Here is a 26,236-nt window from a genome sequence, read left to right as displayed (position 1 = left end):
ACTCAACTCTCACGGGGTGGGGGGCTCATCTGCTACAACAGACAATGCATGGAGTGTGGTCCCCACAAGTAGCGTCCAACCACATAAACCTATTAGAGCTATTGGCAGTATTGAAAGCACTGAAGGCCTTTCAGACACAGCTGCAGGGGAAGCCCGTTCTGATCTTGACAGACAGCACCACAGCCAGGTATTACCTGAACAAACAGGGAGGCACACACTCTCCAGGGCTATCCAAGCTGTCCCAGAACATTTGGATGTGGGTTCTCAAACCTGCTGTCCCAAGAAGTTCCTGGTGAACTCAACCTTCTGGCAGACATTTCCCACTACCCGAAGAGTACGAATGGTGTCTACACGAAGACATCGTCTCCAACGTCTTCGCAGAATGGGACTTCCCAGAGATCGACTTGTTCGCCACTCAGGAGAACGCCCAATGCCAAGATTACACCTCCAGGTACCCCCAGAACGGCTCCAGTGGGAATGGGCACTGGATAACATGGTTAGGGAAATTTGTTTTATGCTTTTCCCCTGACCCCGCCTACTCAACAAGATAGTGCACAAGATGCACCAGGAACCAGACACTATGATATTGGTGGCTCCCATGTGGGCCCACCAACACTAGTTCTCTCAACTGATGGAGATGTTGCTCTCCCCTCCGATGAAGTTGCCCTGCCCGTACAACATGTTGTCTCGGGACAGAGGGGAAACACTGCACCCATGCCCACAAACTCTGAACTTAGCGGCCTGGCTCCTGAGGTCATAGAGTTCGGACACCTTCAACTCCCTCAGAGATGCATGGACATACTTAGGGAAGCTAGGAAACCTAACACCCGGTATTGCTATTCCAGTAAGTGGAAATGCTTTATCATCTGCTGCAATACCAAGGGCATTAACCCAATTGATTGCTCTCCTACCCACATTGTGTTATACCTGACCCACTTGTTAGACTCAGGACTGGTTTTTAATTCCCTAAAGGTTCACCTAGCTGCTCTCTCAGCCTACACTATGTCACAACAGAAGGTGTTGTGGTGGGAAATACCTGTTATTAAGGCCTTTATGGAAGGGGTTAAGAGAATTCATCCCCCAGTTTCTAATCCTGCTCCCAGGTGGGATCTAAATGTGGCATTGACCAGACCCATGGGGTCTCCCTTTGAACCAATGCATAAAGCAAGTCTAAAAGACCTTACATATGAGACGGCCTTCCTAGTGGCTATCACTTCTATTAGAAGGGTTAGTGAACTACAGGCCCTTTCAGTTCTAGACCCTTTTGTTACAGTCCACATGGATAAGGTGGTTCTGCGCACTCATCCCCGGTTTGCGCCTTAATTCATTTCGAAGTTCCATGTGAACCAATCAATTGAACTACCCACTAGCATGGCTGAAAGGAGCCTACACACATACTAGATGTGCGCAGGGCAGTCATGTTTCACCTGGAAATAACACAACCACTGAGGAAAACAAACCAGTTTTTCGTTTCGGTGGCAGCTGGTAGAGAAGGGGATCCTGTCTCTAATTCCACTATCTCAAGGTGTATTGTCAAATGCATCGCACTGTTATACTCTTGCTGAGAGAGAACTGCCCTTCAAGCCTAGAACACACTCTACTCGGCACTGGGGCTTCCATAGCATTCATTGCAAATGTTCCCCCAGGAGTCCATTTAAAGCGGCAACCTGGAGTTCTGTACACACCTTTACAAAACACTATTGGCTAGACACTTATTCTAGATCCGAGTCTCAGGTGGGACAAGCAGTATTAAGACATCTTTTCACTACTGTTCCTTCTCACAACCCACCTCCAACTCCGGGTACTGCTAGCTAGTCTATGCACAGCATGTGATTTTAAGCAGATTAACAAGCATCAGAAGACATGCATTACTCACCGTAATAGCATTTCTGATGATTGTATCTGCTTAGATTCACATGCGCTCACCCTTCCTCCCCGCTCGGGTGGAAGGACATAGACGTCTTACTACTTTCTCTCTTTATGTACTCACTCACCATAGCCTTGGGCTCCCTCGTGGCAGAAAAATGCAATCAGAAGGACCTCGGCACGTGGGATTTTGGGTTCACTACACGTCTCCATAGGGATAGTGTTACAGACGCACCTATGCCGATGTCCCCTTTCGGTCCCCGAAAGACGAGATGCAATACTCTGCGGTTACCACTGGATGTCAGACCATATGCACAGCATGTGAGTCTAAGCAGATACAATCATCAGAAATGCGATTACGGTGAGCAATGCATGTCTTATTTATAATATACACAAGGTTTAAATAAGCATTCTTTAAAAAGCTTCATCTGCTAGTAACATTCAATCAAAGTTGGATTCAGTTTTTTAAAAGACAATAAAAGTTGGTCAATACTTTTCTTATGCTAACACATGTTCCAGCACACAGGGTGACTTCAGTAAAGGTCAGTATTGCACTTATTTTCAGTTACCACTTCAGTTATTGAGTTGTTTAAGGAAGGAAAGGTTAGAATAGGATTTAGAACATACTTTCAACAGTTTGTAAAACAATTACAATCTCCTAAAGGGAGGGAGGTACACTTTTATCCCAGCAATAATCGTGTCAACAATTATGCGGGAACAAGTACTGCCAAAGGCAGTAGGTTCAGAGGAGTGCCTTTAGGGAGCTAGGATAGCCTAAGTCAATGGACAAAGTCAATAGTTCTGATGCACTTCTTCTTAGATAAAGTCTTGACAAAGTTAGCACGTTCAGAAGAAATCGCAGTAAGTGAGCACAAGCTATTAGGCCAGTGCATGGGAGTTGAGATCAACTACAAACAGTACTTCGCAAGATAGGAAGCACAATTTATGGCTACAAGGTGAGCACTCCAAACCCCCACAGTATCTGTGATTGAAGAAAAATGTTCCAGCTGGATTCCTCCTTGCTACAGCTTGGCAGACCCTTGTTCCTGGACCTTGGTCGCGGTGACAAAAGAGAGGACGTCTGGCAGGCTGCTGCGGCAGTACTCGGGAGAGGGACTCCACAGCAATGGATTTCCTTCGTTTCAGTGACATTTTGGTGTTTTAGTGCCTTTTCCTCTGGGCCAATGAAGAACGAAAACTCTGGTTGGAAGAAGATTTTTCCCTTGGCTCTGGACTCAGGTGAGGGCACTCTGGTTCAGGAGGATGTCCTGCTTCTGTAGGGTCCTCTAGGTGCCAACGAAGATTTCGATGGATTTGGACTTCGCAAGACTATGCACTCATCAATAGTCACAGGATCCCTGGCATTGGGCTTCTGCAGCTCTGGTGAGGCACAGCAAGTCAGGGATGGGCCAAATGGAAGCTTGTCTTGAGGCTAGTTGGTCCCACCAGCCCAAGGGAGGAGGTCATCCTGTGCTGGTCTTCCCAGTCCATTGAATACGGGGTCAGCACAGTTGCAGGGCTTCACTGGGCCCTTCGCGGTCCAGGAGTGTGCTGCTGGTGTCTCTTCACTTCTTCTTGTCGGATGTTCCTCTCCAGTGGTTGACTCTGCCTCTAGTCCCAAAAACCCTGCTTTTTATGCGATTAACCATTCATTCACAGCCTATGCTGTCAATCACACAGCAGGGTGGCTGTACTTTTCAGGACAGCCAGCCGACCAGTAGAAACTGGTTTCGCTGAGGCACACCTAGAGACAAAGGACCGGGGAGTTTCGGGACCCTCCTGCACTTCCTGCCTTTCAGACACACTGGAGCCTGGGTGGGCTTCAGGATTGAAGCCTGCTAAAGGCAAAACGCACAAAGGGCTCAAACCTGCTTCAACTAACAGAGTAAAGGCCCAGAAGAAACTAACAAACAGAAAATGGTGAAAAAAGAAAATTGCCCTTTTTGGGGAAATGGCCACCCATGGGTGCTGTACTGCAGCTGAGGGTTCAGCCTGCGGTACAGTTGCACACCGGTAGTACACATTAAACCACTGCCACCAGCCAAGAAATGTGTTACAGGATTACCTTACCAAGTTCTCCAGCATGAGGTCTGGCATGGATTCACATGCTCATGAATATTCCCCGTCGTCAGGCTGGGAATCCTTGGTAAAGAAAAAATCAGTTTCAGTTTCATTTCTGAGCTGTCTTACTCCTAACAACCAATCACTAGTCTCTCGGTCATACTGCCCCGAGCCAATGACGGCCCTCTACCTAAGCCCATCCTCTGGCAGCCATCTTCAGATTTTTATTGCATGTTCAAGTGTTGGGAGTCCTCCTGTTTAGCTCTCAAGCTTTTACTGCATTTTCTTGACAATTGGACCTTGTGCTCCATCGATCAACCTTCTGATTAACAGGAACCCGTTTTCGGATTCTCTAGTGCCCCTCAAGGGCAGCTTTCGTCAATTTTCTTCAAGAAGACTTCCAGAAGATTCTCGTGCCTATGCGGCGTGGACCATGTCAGAGGAAAAGGATTCAGCTCCACTGTTCAGGATTTGCTCGAGCTGCGGCTTGCGGAATGTCTTTTCGGACGACAAGCATTCAGAGTGCCTCTACTGCCTGTACCCGGTGCACAACAAGGAGCATTGTGTGTTTTACCAGGAGATAGCCCCACGCACGATGATGGATCGGCACAGGTGGCTGAACGAGTGGCTACAGGCCAAGGCCCCTGCTCTGAGTGGGTCCCAGCAGCATGCCTCTCAAAGTTCCAAAAAGACTGAGCAGGCTTCTAAGTCCTTTAAGGGCGCCCCTCCCGCAGGGGTCCAACTGAAGGCTAAGCACAGCGAGTCCACTGCCACCGGCACCGACATTACGACTGGTTCCTCGGCGGCCATGGTGCGTTCGATGTCTCCAGCCTCTGTCACCAGTCAACACTTAGGATCTTCGGCCAGGAGAAAGTCAGACCATCCGGGCAAGCTCAAGGAGAGGCCCAAGTCCATCCTACCGGAGAAGCCCAAGGGGGAGTGGGGCTCAGACCCTCCCCCTAAGGTGAAGGCCAAGGACAAGGCTCCGGCCCGGGCCGTGAAGGCCCAGGTGCACCCACCGAAGGCCCAGCCTTCTATTGAAGGGGTGGCAGCGTCTATGGCGAAGGCCGCTGAGACGGCTCTGCAGGATGCGACCCCTAAGGCCAGGGTGAACCTTCCTTCCAGGAGGGAGTCCGCGTTCCGGCTCGTAAAGAAGACCCCGGAGAAGAAGATGCCCGTCATCTCCCCAAGACCTTCACCACTGGAAGCAAAGAAGGGGAGGGGGTGCGGTGACCCTCCAGGGTACGTATCTCTCCTCTTAGGAGGAGCTCACTGTCTGCAAACCATCCAGGAGGAGGGAAACGTAGGAAGCACACCCTACGACGAGCACGCTGATGAAGCCGTCGACAACAGTGACGACGGCAAGGACACCATCGAGGAAGAACGGCAAGGTGACGATGGCCTGGGCTCCCAGCCAGGGCCCCAGCGGCCTATTCCGCCTGCACCTCAGCTGCCACCCCCACCACAGGCTCCTCCTAGAGACCTTTAATTGGACATCCTTTCGGCACTGCATACGCTGGTATCGGAGATCCAGATGAGGATGCCTATTGCACCACCGGCGACGGCCAGCACCCCCACTGGGGAACCCCCGGACAAGAAGAGGGTGAACTCTCCACCTCCTCACCACCCGTCACTCCCTCCCCTGGGGCATGAGACGGACCCAGACACAGCGACGACGGGCACAGGCTCTGGTGATGACAGTGGTTTAGGGGACCTCCCGTCACCGCCACCCAGATCTTTGCCACTGGACGAGATTGGCTCGTTCCACTCGATCTCCAGAGCATCAGAACTTTTTCAGCTCGCTCCGGAGGAGAAGGAGGGCTTTTAATACCAGCACAGAGAGGTGAAGAGGAAGACCATCCTCTCTGTCACACTCCTGGATGACATTTGGGACGAGGGTTTGGCGATATGATATGGCATTTATAACGCGCCTATACACAAGTGTTTCAAGGCGCAATGAGGCAAGGGAGGGGGAACAGAGGGAAGACGGACAGCGATCCTACTAGGCCAGATGTCGTTCAGATCACGCAAGTGCATGGGAAGGGGGAAAGTGCGGTGGGAAGGGGGAGGGGACAGTGCAGTACATGGGATAATAGAATAAATAGCAATATTAAAGTTTGGCTAGCAGGTGGCAAGTGCAAGGGTAAAGGTAAATGCAGGCATCAGGTGCTGGTAATGGAACTGTAGGGATACAGAGAACAGTCCCCATGTGCGGGGGTTGCCAGGAGGGCAGTGCAGGTGTGTGACTGGCAGAGGAAGGGACCTGGACCCGAGATCAGAGGGTGACCAGGTAAACCAGTGCAGCTTCAGTATCATCCAGGAAATCAGTAGGGGAGAGGAGGAGAAAAAGCAGAAGCTAAGAGAAAGGTTTTGAGGTGCTTCCGGAACCAGAGATGGTTGTCAAGTTTCAGGGGGGCATCGAGGCTGTTCCAGAGGGAGGCACCAGCCGAAGAGAGAGATCTACCACCATCTTGTTGATTGGAAAAGCGACTGACCCTGAGGGAGTTGGAAGTGGTTGAGCGAAGAGCTCAAGAAGGAAGATATTTAGGAAGAGAGAGTTGGAGGTATTGAGGCCCCAGAAAGCCTTGTGGACAATGCAGAGGGTTTTGAACTTGATCCTCGCAGCCACTGGGAGCCAGTGCAGAGATATCAGTCCTGGAGAGATACGATCCCTGGGCTTGAGGCCAAGGACAACTCTTGCAGTCCAGTTCTGGATAAGTTGCAGAGGGCAGAGCGTAGAAGCAGGCAGATTTAGAAAGAGGCTGTTGCAATAGTCCAGCCTAGAGAGAACCAGAGCTCTGGAGACAGTGAGCTTCTGGGGGAAGGAGAGGAAAGGAAGAATACATCTGTGGAGGTGCAGCTGGTAGTGTGACTTCTTAGAGACGTCGGAGATGTGAGGAGAGAAGGAGAGTGTGGAGTCGAAGATGACCACAAGGTTTTTTGCCTCACAGGTGGGAGCAGGGAGAGGGCCAAGAGAGGCCAGCCAGAGAGTGACAGGAAATGAGGGTGTGGGTGTGCCGATGAGGAGAATCTCGGTTTTACTGGCATTAAGGCAGAGATCATTGGCGGCACACCACTCCTGGATGGCGGACAGTCGGAGATGAGAGAGGGAGAAGAGGTGACTGAGGGTAGCCTGAAAATGAGCTGAATGTCATCCGCATAGCACTGGAAGTTGGGGAAGAGCGCGGCAATGCAGTGGGCAAGAAGTGCCAGGCATTGGTTGAACAGCCAGGGAGAGAGGTTAGACCCCTGGGGAACACCACAGGTAGAGGTAGAGATAGAGGATTGGAAGGACCCGAGTTGAACCTGTGGGGGTCGATCAGAGAGAAAAAAGAACCCTTGAAGCTCATGAAGAACCCTTCCACAGCTCTGGCGAAGAGGGATCGCCTCAAGAAGAAGCACAGGGTGCCGGACTCTGTGCCCAAATGCTTACAGGCCCAGCCTTCCTCAGATTCTGTAGCGTCTGCGGTGGCCAGGAAGAAGTCCTCGGGTGGTTCGGCCTCGGCTGCTACCACCCCACCGGACAGCGAGGGCAAGAGGTTGGATGCCATGAGACGACGGGCCATCTATTCTGCAGAGACTACCATCAAGGCCGCCAACGCCCTCGCCATTGTTGCTCGCTACGACAGTGAGTTGTGGTTCAAGAACGCTCCCATCCTAGACTGCCTTCCCGATGGCAAGAGGTCAGAAGCATTGGAGATTCTACAGGAAGATGAGGTGGCGTTGGACCACGCCATCCCGGTGGCCACAGACATCGCTGATGCGGGGTTCTGCCAGATGGGCAACAGCATTTGCCTTTGTCGTCGTGGCTAGCTCACGGCCACCAAGTTTCAGTCGAAGGTGCTGGACATGCCCTTCGACTGGGACAATTTGTTCGGGAAGGCTGTCGATGATTTTCTCCAAGTCATAAAGGCGGACATGGAGACAGCTTTCGTACCTCAGGCGGCAAGTTCTAAGGGGTTCAGCGGGGGTTCATCTACTTGCCGCCAACCCTCCCGCTCTTCGGCCCAGGAGACGAACAGAAGACACTCCAAGACCTTCGGAGGAGGAGGACGTCATCGTCGCCAGGGTCCCCAAGGTGGGCCGTCCACATCCAACCAGGATTGAACCGACCATGGAGTCAGGCCCACACCCGTGCACCCTGGTGGGAGGCTGGCTGGTGAACTTCGTCAGCGTGTGGAAGACCATCTCACCGGCCCTTGGGTACTGGACGCTCTCGCCCATGGACACACCCTGGTATTTCAACAGAAGTGGCCCCGAATACCACTGGTGGCCTGGCAGGAAAACCACGTCCCTCAGCTGTTGCTGGAGGTGCGGGCCATGCTAAGGAAAGGCACAATAGAGCTCCTCCCGAAGAGGCTCCGGGGCTCTGGAGTGTACTTGAGGTACTTTCTCATCAGAAAGAAGACCGGGGCTGGAGCCCCATTCTCGACCTTTGTTGACTGAACAAATACATGGTTACTCTTCAGCACATGCTCGAACAGCTGGAAGAGGGGGGACTTCCTATCATTGGACTTAGAGGATGCATACTTCCACATCCCTATTCACAAAGGACACCGCAGGTTCCTACATTTTGTGGTGCAAGGGAACCACTACCAATTCAAGGCCCTTCCCTTTGGATTGAAGTCGGCGCCAAGGGTCTTCACCAAATGCCTGGCGTTAGTGGCGGCGCAGCTGCGACTTTTCTGGATTCACGTCTACCCTTATCTGGACGACTGGCTCATCCGGGCCAGCTCGAAGGAGATCGCTGTCGACCACATGGCGAAGACCGTGCGCCTGCTTACAGAGCTGGGGTTCTCTGTGAACTTTGCAAAGTCCTGCTTGATTCCATCGCAGGACGCGCTGTTTTTGAGATCCCGACTCAGCACAGTGTTGTGCCTGGCATCTCCGTATGAGGAGAGGATAGCGGCCATCTTGGGCAAAGTGCAACGACTGTTGGCCCTGAAGATTGCGAGGGTGAGGTCCATCAAGTCTCTTCTCAGCATGATGTCATCATGCATATACTTCGTCCGGCTGTGCAGGCTACGGATGCGTCTACTACAGGAGTTCAACGCCCATTGGATACAAGTATCGGGAAGCTTTGAGGACAAGATCATACTCGACAGAGTTTCCATCGAGCGATACGGTGGTTGGGAGTTTGCGCACATCTGAGCTGGGGGTAAACGCGCAAGACTCTAGATTGAGTGGACCCTTAAATGCCTTGGTAACACTGTTACCGCTGCATTTAAGGACTACCGCCCAACTCGTGTTCAGGCCCTTACTGTGCTGTTAATTGCAGCGTGGGATCGGGCCTTGACCAGATTGGGCGGAAGAAGGAAGGGGTGGAGCCGGGCATAGTAGGGGCTGAGATGGCGAGAAGAACGGTTCTGGGGGAAACCGAGACATTGACCAGAACATGGACGGGGAAGTGTGGGGGACAAAGCAGCAATATGTGAAGGGGAATCCCTTAAAACGAGAAGGATGTCAGAGGGGTGGGAGGTGACAGCACCTCCCCTATGAATGTGAGGAACCCAGCAACAGAAGAGGCGCTGTAAGTGAAGGTGCGTTATTGATCCGTGGAATAGAATGAGCATCGGAATAACAGCGCAGTAAAGACATGGAACCCTTTGCCACACTTTAATAACTCTAAGAGAATCGAGGCCTTTCTTGGTACTCTTCCGAGTCCTGTCCAGGATAGGTCCATGGGTGTGAATATATCCAGGATAAAGTTTGTTTAACCAGTCATGGAAAAGCGAACAGTCAAGCACCTCTCGCTAGAGTTAGTTTGGCACTTTTCAACTCGTAGTCCAAAACCTTGATGGTTTAAGCGTATGTGTTTTTTGTTGGCCATGGTATTTGGGAGCCTTCATTATGTACTACCCACTAAACCTCATTTGGTAGATAACGTGAACATTTAGGATTGAACAAACTAGGTGGCAGGCATCCCCATGTTTTTTTTCTTCCCACTTGTTTGTTTCTTTCCCATCCCGTTTTTCGAAGGAAACGATAATTCTTTGGTGCCCATGAAAGCTTCGTAAAGACATCAATCCAATGTCGTCCACTACAGAGTTGAATCTAATTGGCTAGACACATTTTCTACACCCATTGGAAAAGCACACCTGTTAGGGAAATGTAACACAAGTCCGCTGGTGAGAGTTTAGGAATACCAGCCTCTGGTGTTAAGGTTTCCCTGGGTTATATTCCTGGCTCTCTCAGTGCGAGTTGTGACAGAGCACTTTGGCTTCACTGTTAGGAGGGCCAGCCGCGGTACCAAAGTCCAGCTTACACACATTAGTCCACACTGAAGGAAGATCCACACCGTATTTTACTGAAAATACTTCCTTCATGTAAAGTTGTGCATGTTATATTTACAAAACGTTTAAGTACGTTCAAATAGAAGAACGTATATACAAAAACGATATAGTAAGATACCAACAACAATCTAAACAAGCGTGCATTGTAATTTCACAGGTAAGTAAAATATTCAGATTCTCAGAGATAGTTTTGTCCCGAGGAATAAAGAGGAGAAAGTAAATAGGTAGGCATTGGCTATCAGAAAAAGACAGTCAAGTAACACCAGAGACCAGACTCTTGTAAGGAAGACTGCAGAGGTGACCCACAATGTCATATGCATGCTGAGCCGCACTGGTGTTCTGCAGATACCCCAGGCACTTGAGGAAGACCCCAGTCATGGATTTGGGGTCTGAAGGTACCAAAGGTGTGGAAAAGACTACTGTGCTGCAGAGAAAGGGTCCACTGTTGATGGTACCTGGGTGAGTCTGCCTTTCTGTAGGTTGCAGTTCACACAGAGCTACTGACGAGTGAAAGATGGAACCAGCAATGCAAGCTACATCTAAAGAACCCACAGGAGGCACCGCACTGTGTTGAGGCGAAGAACAGCAGCCACTACTTACCCTCCAGGACAGGTCAATAGATATTCCAGTGAAGGACTGCAGGTCTGGACACAGCCGGTCCTTTTGCAGAAGGACCCCTGCACAGGCCCAGTCCAAGGAGTGCCACAATGAAGCAAACCCTTTTGAACAGCCACAGAAAATATGTTCAGAGCAGCAGGTGTTTCCATTTCGTTTCCAGTTGTCTGTTGTGCAGGAGCTTGTAGAGGCGCAAACGCTGAAGAAGAGGGTAAAGCTTTTCAGGGATCAGGGAAGAGAGACCTGGAAACCGCATTCCCATGGACAGCGAGAGGCAGAGCTTCACCTTTCGGCGGACCTGGAGTCGGTATACGAGCTCCCAGCCAGGATCCTCCATGACCTTGTGATTTCCCCCCCATTTTCCCCAGCTGCCCAGTTGTAGTTCCAGGTAGTTTGTGACCTCAGGGTCTGCATGGATGTTCAGAGAGGTCTGGGGGCTACCTATGCCCCCCATTCACTATATGCGCACCATTCAAGTTTGTTTTGTCAGGATTCCAAATGGGGAACAAAAACGTCATCCAGGGAAGACGTTGCGAGCTTTGTGTTAGTGCTCACATAGGCAAAGCGGCCAAAATGGTGGTGTCCACTGCGAAAAACAACAAAGGACCACCACAAAGAATATGTCCAGGTCACAGGGCTTTAAAACCGCAAAGTACCAGCTTTTGCTCCTTTTCAGCAACCAAGTTTCTACCTTTTGCGGTAAATAGCTTTCATAAATTAAAAAGTATATAGGTGCCAATCGCCTGTGACTCTGAAGCACGCTCTGGGCGAGGGAACTCAATTGGGCAAGAAATTGGCATGTTTCTCTGGTAGCCGTTTGGCCAGGCTATTCCTTCCAAGCGCTAGACATGATTTCTAGGCACATCTTGTAGAGAAGGAAGGCATTGAAGCAGCTCCTTGGTATCTGGCACCACTCAGTGAGCAGTCACTACCTGTCTGACCAAGGAGCCACTACATAGTGAGTTACAAATGTAACTTCTACCCTATGATCTTTGGTCCATTATATACAACCACCTGCTTTAAATGTCTTCTAGATGTGTCATAATTCTTCTGTGCACATATTCCAAAGCGCACACAGGCAGTGTCGGGTAGATATGCATGAATGGCATCAGTTGTTCTAGAGCGTCAAAACTAGCTTCTTGTAGCTGTTGGTGTCAAGCGAACCAAGCTCTTCGAAGATACAAGCAGGAGCTACATAGCTCCCAGCCCCTAGCATTTTCGAACCCTACATGTTCCTCACAAGTTGTTCCAAGCTGCTACGTTCAGAGTCCTAGAAAGATATATTTATATAACCTGGATACTCCTTTAAACAGGTGCAGATCTAAGTTCAATGAATTTCGGATGTGTATATATTTAATCGAATAGTTTACTTTATTCAGTCGGCTTCCGTGAGGATCGGGGTGTAAGAGTGGACAATAGGTTAGGTCTGAGATGATTGTAATATGGTAGCGAAACAAAACAATAATACACTGGCGTCTATTACAAGGTTTTGTAAATGATGATGGAGGAGTGAACGTTTCCTTCTATGTTGCATTATTGAGGTCAGACCAATGCGATATCCCAAATATATAGCTTGACAAATGAACACTAAGACTAAAGGTCCGGAATCTTCACCATATGAAGAAAGTCGAATACATCGTCCGTTTTAGTCTCCGAAACAGGAGACTGCTGAGAGGGGATGCGTACACATACAGATAACTATTTTAAACTGGATGACAGAAATCCTGTTTAGCTACTGGCGATAGCTAGGAACCATTGTATCGGAATCTGTTTCCGTGTGAAATGACTACCAGACGTAAGGCTTTAAACTAAAGTCATGCATGATCCCAGTGGCACAGCATGGCGCTAGAGACCTTGACCCACGGGCTTCCCTCCAAGTCTGCAGTTCTAATATTGGACTCAAGCTAAATGTCAGAGTATAACCATGTAGTATACAACATTTAACCCCAGTTAACTATTGTTGTCTCTACAGGCCCCTTGATGTGTTTACTATGTATGTTTCTACTCCACAAATGCTGCAGAATTACTTATGAATATTGGTCAGATGAATTTGGGAAGCTGTGTGTAGGCTATTGTTTCTTGTTGGCTTCGTAACCTCGAGACATATGTTCTAATCATGGCTTTGGCATGTGACCATGAAAGGTGCGATTCTTGCCAAAATACCATCCAGGTGTAGTGAAATGTAAATGTGTAAAACTAACTATAGAGTGTGCCGTCTTGTATTGCTCCACTCTCCGCATCTGCTGCCATTGCACCCTACTTTCTGTAGTTGGGACTCACCATGATTCCATTCCTTTGTGTGTTGTGTCCGACACTCCTGATACAATCAATGTTTTGTAAAGCACTCTGCTCTTCCTTGGAGATAGGTCTGCTTATATCCAAAGGTGTTTAGGTGTAAATGCCCAATTCATTGTTTCAGTGTAAAAAAAATAGCTCGTTCTAAATGTCAACAAATGTCTTTTTTTATTTTTTTATTTTTCCCAGGCAAGGCTGATGAACCGCTCTGTGATGATGACCAGTTTCGTTGCGACAACGGGAAGTGTATTCCAGACACCTTGAAATGTAACCACATGGATGAGTGTGGAGACAGTTCAGATGAAGAACTCTGTGCCAAAGCCAATCCGTCCTCCGCTTCGTCCTTCCAGCCCTGCACGTTCAACCAGTTTCAGTGTCTTTCACGCTTTACCAAAGTCTACACGTGTCTCCCAGAGTCGCTAAAATGTGATGGAAACATTGACTGCCTGGACCTGGGCGACGAGATTGATTGTGATGTGCCCACATGTGGCCAGTGGCTGAAGTATTTTTATGGGACTTTTAGTTCACCCAATTACCCGGACTTCTATCCTCCAGGAAGCAACTGCACCTGGCTAATTGACACTGGGGATCATCGCAAAGTCATTCTGCGCTTCACTGATTTCAAGCTGGATGGCACTGGCTATGGAGACTATGTGAAAATATACGATGGCTTGGAGGAAAACCCTCGCAAACTGTTGCGTGTCCTAACTGCGTTCGACTCCCATGCTCCCCTCACAGTTGTGTCCTCCTCTGGACAGATCAGAGTGCACTTCTGCGCTGATAAAGTTAATGCCGGGAGAGGGTTCAATGCCACCTATCAAGTAGACGGCTTCTGTTTGCCATGGGAAATCCCTTGCGGTGGCAATTGGGGCTGCTATACCGAACAGCAGCGCTGCGATGGCTACTGGCACTGTCCAAACGGACGAGACGAGACTAATTGTTCCGTGTGCCAAAAAGAAGAGTTCCCGTGTTCGCGGAATGGTGTCTGCTATCCCCGCTCCGACCGGTGCAATTACCAGAACCACTGCCCCAATGGTTCCGATGAGAAGAATTGCTTCTTCTGCCAGCCTGGGAATTTCCACTGCAAGAATAATCGCTGCGTCTTTGAGAGTTGGGTCTGCGATTCCCAGGATGATTGTGGCGATGGGAGCGATGAGGAGAACTGTCCAGTCATTGTGCCTACCAGAGTCATAACTGCTGCCGTCATAGGAAGCCTCATCTGCGGGCTGCTGCTGGTCATTGCGCTGGGCTGCACCTGTAAACTGTATTCCTTGCGCATGTTTGAACGAAGGTAATTATTATACGCCAGGAGCATTCTCTCGTGTATCCTACCTAGCCAATGACATAGAAAGTGAACTAAATAATGCGTTCCACGTATTCCGTAGTAAGAGAGAGCAGCAACTTGTTTCTGCAGGGTTCATGAGCCAGGTCAGGGGTCAGTAAACGTTGCCTCTCCAAATGTGTTGGACTACAACTCCTGTCAGCCCTGCCCAGCATTGTCCATGGCGAGGGGTCATGGGTTTTGCAGTCCATGGAATGCCAGTTAATGCAACATCTCCATGTATGTCACAGCAGACATTGTGCAGCTTCGCACTTCCAGCTGTCCTCATGTGCCCTACACAGTCTGAAATGCCCCAGGAATGCTTGTTAACGCCTCATTTTCCTGGTATAAGCCATCATATGTAATGTGTAGCACTTCGCGATCTCTCGCTTCCATTCTAGGTCACGCTTTCATTCTGTCTCGCTACCTTTCTCTGTTTACCTTTTCTCCCATGCATTCTCTTTTTCCTCCTTGTTCTTTTCTCTCTCCTCTGGCTTTCCCCGTCACTTTTTTTCACCAATTCCTTCCCCTCCTATCTTACGTTACGCTCTCATCTTTATGTTTTCATCTCGCCGTGCCTTGCTCTTCGTCCTGGTCTCTTTTCTCTTGATGTCTGTCCTTTCTGACTTCCCCATCCCTTCCTTTTTCCCCCCCAACACGCTCCAGGCAAGTAGACCAGCCTCTTGCACTTAGTTGGCGCTGTATTCTCCAGTGCAGCTGCTGCAGCAGCAAAGCCCCTTTGACAGCAGCTGCTGCTATTATACAAACACAATGTTCAGCAACTTGGACAGCAATGGCGGTAAAGCAGAGCACCTGAGAGATGGTTTGGCAGAGCTACTGTGGGCACTACACACACTGGCGCTTTTCTTTTTTCCGCACATGGATGATCCCTGATTTGGCAGCCCCGCACAGCAAATCCCATTGGGGTCACTGGCGAAGTTACACAGTGTATGCCTTTGAAATGCTACAGACTCTTTCTATCTCTTCTGCCTGCACTATGCATGCTCTTGCGTGAGCGACCTATGCGGCTGACGCAGCAGCCCCAAATAAATTCCTAGTGTAGAACTACAACATCCACAGTTGCTAACCTTGTGAATCGTTTCAACTTAAACCACATCAGTATTAAAACTCTATCGTAGTTCTTCATCGACCTGTGTTGGAAAGCACTTCAGAATTGGATTTAAACAGAAAGTTGCAATGTATGAATAATTCCCATTTATTTATGTCAGTATTGCCAGCAAATGGATCTTAATCAGGCTTTGCCTCAAGCAGTGTCCTGGGCGCACACATGACAAGCAAGTGAAGCACAGGAATGACACTGGAGCTGCGCTCTATGACAGGTGATGTATGTATTCTGTCACAGGGTATAGTAGCAATGGTAAACGGGAGAGCAGATGAAATGGGTCCATTCAGGAACAGCTAGGTGGCAAGGCACTGAACATTCCACCGGGTAAGCTGGAGTAAGCACCATACCATACCATACCGCACCTCGCCGTTAGCTGCCTCTGTCGTAAACCTGGGTTGCATTAACTAAATGCCTGTGGTATAGATCATACCGTATGACCGGGGTCCGAGTTATTAATTGCACCCCCATATAAAAATCCATCCTGTGAGCTGTAGTAACTCCTAGTCCCCATTCACGGTGAAGTGCTTCAATGTGCCATTATGCCTGCAGCCAGCAGTTCGTGTATGGTCCACAACACTGCAAGAAGAGAACCCAATATTTTCCGCATCAGTAAGTATAGATTTGAAATCTCCGTGTGGCCGCAGTGTGTGTAAAAAAAAAGACGCTCAATGAAATCAAATGGCTAAATGGATGTACAGTCACAGTGGAGCCATGAACGATGACTGGCCGAGTCTTTGCGGACCTTGATGGCGATCTGGAGTCCGCATTAGGCCCCTGCAGCCGCCTTGGTCTTACCAGCAGCACCTCGGACCATACCTCTCACTGGCACGCTTTTGACGGGTGTCACCGTAATGAAATGGCGTCACTCACCCGCAAAGCACAATAGCTGCCCATACAGTCACCCGCCGAAAATAAAATCGACTGTTTTCCCCCATCCACGGCACTCGGAAGCTTCAGACCAGTCTCTGTACCACCTGCATGGCCAACTTGCCTGGACTCCGTTTCTCCTGCCCTCACCCATTACTGGCAGTATATGTAAGCTGCTGCCCTGCTCAATGCCATTGCAAATCGCTGCATTTCATGGCTGTATGATATTACTATCTACACCTATGATCCGAATAGTCGATCAACCACCATTGTAATCAACAGGATTTAATGAAATATTTGATTGTTCCAAATGGTAATTTGTGGCACTATGTTGAAGGCCATGGATAGTATTGCAGATGAAAAGCTGGTGCACCAGGTCTTGATGCGGACCTCCCGCCCCTTGTTTTTTTCTATATACCAGTAGCAGGCTTGACCTAGAGGCAGCTTAGGACGACTTATCAAGAAAAGGGGTCGCACTATTCACTGTTTCTTTTCACTAATCAAGCAGTTCCTCTAGCACAAGTGGATAGTAACATCCTTTCAACATCGGGCACGCGGTATGTTATGTTAATCGTCTTTTGTAAAGCGCAATGACTGCGGGTTGACTTCTAGGCACCAACAACTCTAACCAATAAACGCAACCATTGATAACACCCATTGGTAAAGCCAACCGTGTTGGCTGTTGTGTATGGGATAGGAGTTCCCCAGGCACAACCTGTGACGATCACTACTGCTCCACAGGACTACAAGGATGGAGGCGGCTAAAGTGCCTCTGAAGCCCCGTACTGCTACTACACCAGCAATGGTCACAATACCAAAGGTAGAACAAGCACAGCCCAACCGCCTTTGCCGTTTGGGGTAGTCCTGGCCCAGTCTAGGCTATACACCTCAGGAGGGGTCAGATGTACAGTAGCAATTCAAACAACAAAAGTTCTGTAGTGCCAAAATAGAAGAATGTCCAACTAAAGTTCTATGAAAATAGGGATTTTAATTATACTAACGAAAATGCACACAACTAATAAATCAGGACTGTCCCACCCCTGTAAGGGTAAATGCAGGGAAAACAGACTTGACCATTATAGATGGGCACTCTGGGTTTCCGGTCATAAGTGAAACGATCTAAAAATAAAATTTGATTAGAGGGACCGCTCTGTGTCGTCTCAGAGCGGTCTTTCTAAATCGAACTGTCATGCCCCTGCGGCACACGAGTGCGCGTTAGTAGCAGGAAGAGTCGTTGTGGGAGAACATGTAAGTTTGTGTGTGTGTGTTTGGATGTGTGTGTGTTTATGTGTATTTGTATTTGTTTTATTTGTAGAGCGCGCCTGGCCCAAAGGCATCTGGGCGCATATCTTATGTTATGGTTACATATAGTCAGTTACACATATTTACAAACAGGATGAACACAGATCTTATGTTACAGTTACAGATAAGCAGCAAGGTACAGTTATACAATTTTACAAGAAGAGTCAATGTACAGTATGACGGCTTTAGAGATTTTGGGACATCAGCCATGTCTTGGCTTTGTGCTTAAGAGTGGAAAGAAGGCTCGATCCTAATGGGGTTAGGAAATGGAGTTCCATAATTTAGCAGCGAGGACAGGTAAGCTTACCCCGCCCGCTTTTTGAAGTTTATATCTTGGTACATTGAGGCTAAGCGTTTGGGCAGATCTCAGTGGACGTGTTGAGGAATGATGAACAAATCGGTTTGCCAAATAGGTAGGGGCCTGATTGTACACATTTATGTGTGAGAGCTGTTAAGGGATTTCAATCAGGCACACACCCAGGTCTCGCCTAGCATGTAGTGCGCAATGAAATATTTATTTGTGTCTATAAGTTCAATATTCTGAGTGATATACCACTCATATCACACCCGTCTCAAAATACCCCCCAGGTCACACTGAACCAGGAATCAGGCTGGTTTGAAAAGGTACACATGTATGTATTTATTTAATATTCAAATCACACATGTTATATATATATATATATATATATATATATATAGGGCAGCAATCCCCTAACAGTGATAATACAATTCAGAAAATAAGCAAAGTAATTGAATTCACTTATGATAATGCAGAATACAAAACACAGGAAAAAGAACAGTTTTGGGATGTGAACAGATAGCGTTTAGGTTAATAGTTCCCCCTGCAAAGTACTTTAAGGCACAAATGAGCAATCCTACACAAATTTGAGTAATCCGCAGGAATTCAGGAATGAAAGTCGGTGTCTACAGTTTAGATGCAATCTTCCCTCCCCAAACAAGAGGGTAAACAATTTCTGGAAAATTACACTTTTAAACTGACAGATGAAAATGACTTTGTAAAATAATGCGAAAGGGTGCAAAAATGGTTAAATGGATAAAAATTCAGAGGTAAGCAACACTAAACGGTTCCTAACACACATGAGCTATAATATAACATTACACACTTTAGATCAGGATGGGATTGAAGAAACCTTTGGATGGGAAAAGACACGGGGGAAACTTTTGAAAACTGCAAATTCGCAGCAAACTTTTACTATGCGATTTTCGATAAAAACAGATCAAATACACTGTTCCGTGATGCGGTTTTTAGTTGTGGATGTAGCTAAGGGTCTTGGGTATCAGTGAGAGTTGAAATAAAATTGAAGAAGTTATAGAGGTTTTAGTAAGAGGCGTTTTTGCAAAGTAGGCGCGAAATGAAACAGAGATTCGGTTTGATTACACTATATTAATGACTATGAAAAAGAGGAGGCCACACATGAATGTTCAGCCAGCGCAACCATTCACGTGGTGGATACTCAATTTCTTTCTGGGATTTACTTTAGTTACTCAAAATCACTAATGAGTTATGGTTTTGTACAACAAATGAGAGAAAAATCAGTGCAAGAAGGATTCTAACAATACTAGGGTTCTGAAGTCAAAGATGGGATTGGTTGAGATTGGGATAAGACGATTCAATATACTATGGGTCACTGTTCCTCCTATTAATACTTACAGTCCTTTGTAATTAAATTGGACCATCAAGATTCTAGTCATGGATCGGGTCAGGTCTACCAGCAGCAGGGCACTACTGGAGGGATTGGATCAGCGGGGCAGGTTTTGGTCAATTTTGGACTGCACCTCAGACTGGATTTGGATGGGCCGTTCTGGTCACTGGACACGGTAGATAGCAGGATGCAAGTTTCAGCGGGCAAGCCTTAATGGTAGCAAGCCAAGCTGAATCAGTATTAAATCCCCTTAAGTTTGGAATGTTTGAAATTAGCTCTAGCTAGAAGGAGGTCAGCAATGCTAAAGTCTGGATTCTGCAAGAAATCTGGAGTCAGCTACAAGATGAAGAGTTCTGGAACAAGGTGCTGCGCAGAAATATGGATGTGTTCAGGAAGCAGTGTGTCTATGTGTGGTGAAAACTCCTATATTTATCCATCACACAGTTCATGGTCTGGGCAGAATTTCAAAACACACCCCCTCAGTTGTGAGTGGCCACAGGCACTTGCCTTGTTTTGGTTGGCAGTCAGAACAGAGCTGTCATCTTTACGATGGGATTTAGGAACTCTCACATTGATTTTAACCAAAACTTAACTTTTGCACAAATGTACATTTATAAAATGATGTCCCCTAATAAAATCGGACACATACATTGCATTTGTGGTAGGTTAATTTCACACTCAACCCTCCCCTCTGTGAGAGCTGTCTTTGTCATTCTACGGATTTTTATCAATTTTAACCATAACAGTTCGAACAAATAATTTCCAATTCAATACATATCTGGGCGATGACCTCTGGAACATGGGTATAAAATCTCATATTTGCACCATTGATAGTTTTGCCACAATCAGGGTTTTGGTGTATCTTTGGTTCCTTTATGTAGTAAGAACTCCTACCAAGTCTTCAACTGTCTAGCATGAGTTCAGATTTATAAGTTTGTATTTTTCACTTGTCTACTTATTTTGGCTGCCATGTTAAATGTCATAATTTCTGAGGCAAAATAAGTAATTTCCATTCAAAATCCAGGCCAGGTGTTAGGCAGAAACCTGTGCAGTTCCCTCTGGGACCACTGCAAGAGATTTAGGACTACATGTATTTGGCAGTAAACCCACTTGGTAGCAGTCTGTACCACACAGATTCACTTGGTAGCTGTGGCTGAGCAGTCAGACTTCCCTCAAGAAGAGTTAGGCAGTATACAGAGTATTCACAATAGGTCAGGAGAACACAATAGAACAAGTAAACACTGACCAGGGCTTGGTGTAAAAGAGATATAATTATTTATTTAAAACCACATCTAGAACAGCACACAGGCACTAATAGTAAACAATTCAAAAACACAGTCACTAAAAGATATACACTCCCTTAAAAGAATCTTAGACAAGTCTTAGTATAGCCCCACTTATTTTCAGACAGCGGTGAGCGCTTAATGCAGATGGCACTCTAATAATTCGTTTTAAAAGGGAGAGAAAAACAGAGAATAAATTGAAACAGATCCCAACACTTTTTCACGAACACAACAAGGGAGGAAGGCAAAGTAACACTAGGAATTCAGAGTCAGTAGGCCGGATCCGCTTTAAGAGGATCAAAACGAAATGTGTCCAAGGTCACACGTTTGCAGTGCACAAAAGTCTTGCAACGGTTCAAAAAGGAGTTGGACCAAAGAAAGGGACCAGTTAGAGAGTCAAGGCGGCCAGCCCAGTCCAGAAAGTTAAGGGGTTTTTATTACCTTGTAGCAATCTTTAGAGAGGGAGGCCTGGCGGACATGGTACCTTAAAGTGGTGAGAACACTCCAGCGGGGGCAGTTGTTCCTGGCAGCGGATGCAAGTCGGTGCTTTGTCCGGGGGAAGAGAGGATCTCGTCGGGGAGGAAGACAGGAGTCCGTTGCACTGCCAGGGAAGAAACCAGCCGCTCAGTTTCTCAGGTACAAGGAGCGGTCCGTTGATTCGCGGTTCAGTGGTGAGTGGCTATCCGGCCGCCAGGGTGCTTGGCACGGGCAGTTCGACCACAAACCGGTCTGGGGTGCGAAGAAAGAAGGTAAACTGGTTGTGCCCACCAGTCAGGGGAAGAAGCCTCTCCAGCCGGTAGATCGTCTCTGTCGTCGGGAAGTGGTGAGTCGGTTCTGCAGGGCTCCACCGGTGGTGTCGTCGTGGTAGGTCGGCTCAGTTTCTCCCTCGTCGGATTCTCAGGTCCTGTGGCGACTTCTGAAGTTCCAGTCCCAAAGCCCTGCTTTTATGCAGCATACCCCCATTCACTCAGCCTAGCTGTCAATCAACCATGCTAAGTGGTGAGCCGGCCGGCTCACCACTTGGGCCAATCACACAAGAGTGCGACTTGAGTTACCAAACCCTCTCTGGTACCCAGACAGAGTGGCACCACTTTTGGAGGCTTATGTGGAGAAGCCCGCCAAAAAGTGGAACAAAGGGCTCGACTTGGGTTGGAGTGACAGAAGAGAACACAAATGCCATTTTAGAATCGAGTCTTGGCAAAAAATACCAACCGGCGAATTAATATTAAATAAATAAACCGGCGGTATGTTTGAGGCTATGAGAATTAAATAATTAAAGTTGGTAGCCTCGAACAATGGGAAAATCCCATAGGGAAATATTTGCGGTCGAATATAAAAAGTAGTTTCCACTGCCACCAGCCAAAACTCGATCAGGGGGGACGGAGACGTGCCCCCTCGACTAACAGACCCTGGGGCAATCGAATTGCCCCGACCAGTACATCCACAATATGATGGTTTGTACTGGTTTCTGTTAATAATTTGGGACTAGTAAAGCCAATGTTGACTTTACATGCCCTGGGAGACAGTAGTCAGTCCCAGGGTATGGAGGCTATGGTGGGGTGTCACTTGATACCCCTGTGTTACGGCACGAAGGGTGCGGTGTAACACACATAGTAAAAACACATGAGACCCTATGGAGTAAAGGACCTCATAGCCCATAAAACACATTAACAGTCAAAGGAACACCATGAATCATGTCCAAGAGTGGGAGAAAGAGTCTCACTCTTGGCAGGAGAAAAAAACAAACTCCAGAAATCCAGCAAAGCTGCTGGGGGACTCACTAGGTTAGGAAATTCAGCCTAAAGAGAGAATTCTCCCTAACACTCGCCTCCCACCCCCAGACTAAGGGACAGGAGGATTTAATCCACTCCTGGATGAATCTCATACCTCTAGTCGATGACATACATCCTAGAGAGACCATCAGCATTTTGGTGGTGACACCCTGACCTGTGCTCAATGGTGAAATCGAACCCTTGCAGGCAGATTGACCATCTCAATAGTTTTGGGTTTTCCCCTTTCATTTGCATTAGCCATCTCAAGGGTTGGTGGTCAGTCTGAATGACAAAAGTAGAACCATACAAGTATGGACTAAACGTCTTCAGAGCCCACACAATGGCAAAACACTCTAGTTCAATGGTTGCCCACCTTGTTTCAGTTGACTGAGGACTGCACCTATTCCTACATTTGAAGCATCTGTTTGTACAGTGAAAGTTTGGTGGTAGTCAGGAGCTCTGAGTACTGGGGCTTGGCAAAGAGCCTTCTTCAGGGTTTCAAAGGCCTGATTGCATTACTCATTCCACCTAACCTTTTTAGGGAATTTAGGAGAGGAGATGACATTCAGTGGAGAAGCTATGGACACATAGTTCTCAATGAAATTCCTGTAATACCCAGTGAGACCTAAGAAGGCTCTCACCTGGGTCTGAGTAGTAGGTGTTGTCCAATTTTGCACAGCTTCAATCTTACTGGGCAAAGGCCTTATTTCTCCACCTCCTACCTCATGTCCAAGGTAGACCACTTTACTCTGTCCAATCTGGCATTTACTTGGCTTTATGGTCAGATTGGCCTTTCCAAGAGCCTGCAATACATATCTCAGGTGGTCCACATGTTCTTCCCAGGAATTTCTGAACACTGCTATGTCATCCAAGTATGCCATGCAGAAGTCCTCCATCCCATTCAGAACCTGGTTTACCATCCTTTGAAACGTAGCAGGTGCATTTTTCAATCCAAAAGGCATAACCTTAAACTGGTATAAGCCAACTGGGGTAGAAAATGCAGTTTTCGCCTTGGCATGGTCTGTCAGGGCTATTTGCCAATAGCCTGATGTCAAGTCAAATGTGCTGAGGCACTTGGCTGCACCAAGTCTATCCACCAACTCACCTGTCCTTGGCAAAGGGTGGGCATCAGTCTTAGTGACTGCATTAAGAGCTCTGTAATCCACACAGAATCTAAGTTCTTTAGATCCTGGCTTTGGTACTAACACAACTGGGCTAGACCATGGACTAGTAGAGGGCTCTATTACCCCGAGATTAAGCATCTTGTTGACCTCACCTTTGATGTGGGTTCTTACATTTTCTGACATTCGATATCCTCTGCTTTTGACTGGCAGACAGTCACCAGTGAGTATGTCATGCTGTCCCCAAGGGGTCAAGCCTGGTGAAAGTGAGAACAGAGAGGCAAACTGATTCAACATAGATTTGCACTCTTCCTGTTGCTCAGGTGTCAGATTTGAAGAGAGATTTACTCCTTCAATCTTCTCGTCTAAAGGTAAGCCACTGAGGAGATCAGGAAGAGCTTCACTCTCTTCTTCTTCCTCTGATGATGCTAGACGCAAAGCTCCTACTTCAGGTCTGGAGACCTACGCTTTTAGTCTGTTGGTGTGGAAGACTACTGGAGCCTCCTTGGGGTTGCCCAAGTCCACCAGATAGTTGACCTCTCCAAGTTTACCCACAACCTTGAAGGGTCCCATCCATTTGTCTCGCAAGGCCCTCTGCCTTGTTGGAATCATAAAGAGAACTAGCTGGTCTTGAGTAAACTCAACCATGTTAGCCTTTTGGTCATGCTAGTGCTTGACCAATGCTTGTCCAGCTTTCAAGTTATCACTTGCTTCTGCCATCATTTGTGACATTCTCCTTCGGAGACCTATCACGTAGTCAGTGACTCTGACTGGCTTGGGGGAAAGAGCACTCTCCAACCCCTCCTTGATCAGGGCCAATGGACCTCTGACCGGATGACCATAAAGAAGTTCAAAGGGAGAATAACCTACTCCCTCCTGAGGAACTTCTCTGTAAGCAAAGAGAAGGCATGGCAGTAGAAGGTCCCACTTTCTTTTAAGGGGGTCCTCTAAAGCACCTATCATGCTCTTCATGGTTCTGTTGAACCTTTCAACCAGCCCATTTGTCTGAGGGTGGTATGCGGTTGAGAACTTGTAAGTAACTCTGCAGGTTTTCCACATGGCTTTCATGTAGTGGGACATAAAATTTGACCCCCTGTCAGAGATGACTTCCTTAGGTAACCCAACCCTGGTAAAAATACCAAGGAGGGCCTTAGCCACAGCTGGAGCTGTAACAGTCTTCATAGGAATTGCCTCAGGGTACCTAGTAGCATGGTCTACTACAACAAGTATAAACCTGTTGCCTGAGGAGGTTGGAGAATCAAGGGGACCAACAATGTTAATCCCTACTCTCTCAAATGGGACTCCCACAACTGGGAGAGGCACTAAAGGTGCCAAATTCTTGGAGCCAACCTTACCAGAAGTCTGGCAGGTGTGGCAGCTCCGGCAGTATTAATCTACTTCAGCCCCCATCTTTGGCCAATAGAAGTAGAGTGAGAGCCTTTCCTTAGTCTTCTTGAAACTCAAGTGACCAGCCAAAGGAATCTCATGGGCTAACTGCAAGAACTGTGGTCTGTTTTCTTGTGGTACTACAAGTCGTTTGTTGTCCCCAGGTGCAGACTCGGTTGGTTCACTGTAGAAGAGGCCATCTTCCCAGTGTAACCTATATTTCCCAGGCTCTTGCCCTTCAGCCTGAGCATCTGCCTGTTGGCGAAGACCTTCCACAGTGGGACATTCTCTCTGTCCCTTACTGAAGTCTAAGAAGCAGGAAGCAAAATTGAGTGGGCACCACAGGGATATCACGTATTTCTGGCGTTTATCAGAAGTCTCTATAGAGATAAATCTTTATCAGAAGGTTGAATCCTGTATGCAGGAGCTGGCTGTATAAGGCCTGGAGACACCCAGGCCCAGAAATACAGAAAAAACACAAAGATTAGGTGAAGACCCAATCATACAGCCGCTCTCTGAAGTCCCTAGTTGGGTTCTGTATTCGTTGTAATTCCACTCAATATAAATCATTTAGTACAAATTCTTAACAGAGTACGAAAGTCAAATATATGTTGGTTTTTCAGAATCGATTTTATCCATCAAGTAAAGGATTATTATTTCATACAAAGAGGTGACTAATGGCCACCCAACTATCCTTCATGAGGAAGAGATTGCCACCCATCACTCTATTCATAGACTTATCATGTGCCAATGCATTTCGGAAATAATCCTTCATCAGGGCAAGTCTAGAGTATAACGTTCACATACAATTACAATTTTGTCAACCATAAGCAAATTTCCATATTTTGAACAACACAAGTATTCGACATTCATCGTTCAAATAATTGAAAGAGTAAAAAAGTGCACATACCGGGTCACGTAATGAGCCGGAACAGAAGGAAAATCCAAATCAAAAAGAAGAAAAGCAAATCAATACACAAGTCGGTCAATACGTCTTGTAACAAAATGGTGGAATTCATGTGTTTACCTGATGTTGGAGAGTAATGGCAAAAAATATATCTTTTGGAGTGCAAGCTGCTTCCGCCGTAAATGGAGAGCAGGTGCTGTAAACGGTAAGAAAAAAAAAAAAAAAAAAAAAAATAAAAAATCCAATGTAGAACTTATCTTAGGTCTAGCAAATCTCTAATAGTAAACTCAGATGGTAGCTTACCCTAGAACGAAGCAGAGGGTTCCCTCTGTGTCTTACTGAAAGCAGACTGTCTTC

The 26,236-nt window shown here is 47.4% G+C and overlaps 1 protein-coding gene across 1 annotated transcript in view; it reads left to right on the top strand.

The window, feature by feature from the left end:
- The window catches only part of LRP12 (LDL receptor related protein 12), a 277,408-nt gene that overhangs the window by 154,186 nt on the left and 96,986 nt on the right, over positions 1 to 26,236 (top strand). The window contains exon 5 of the mRNA XM_069621490.1: positions 13,320 to 14,421. Within this exon, the coding sequence (XP_069477591.1) occupies positions 13,320 to 14,421 (1,102 nt within the window). The remainder of the gene's footprint in view (positions 1 to 13,319; positions 14,422 to 26,236) is intronic.

Source organism: Ambystoma mexicanum, chromosome 5q (genome assembly GCF_040938575.1).
Source record: "Ambystoma mexicanum isolate Mex_15411 chromosome 5q, UKY_AmexF1_1, whole genome shotgun sequence".
NCBI lineage: Eukaryota > Metazoa > Chordata > Amphibia > Caudata > Ambystomatidae > Ambystoma > Ambystoma mexicanum.
The sequence above is the reverse complement of the archived record's forward strand: the minus strand, read 5'-3'. Positions and strand labels throughout refer to the sequence as shown.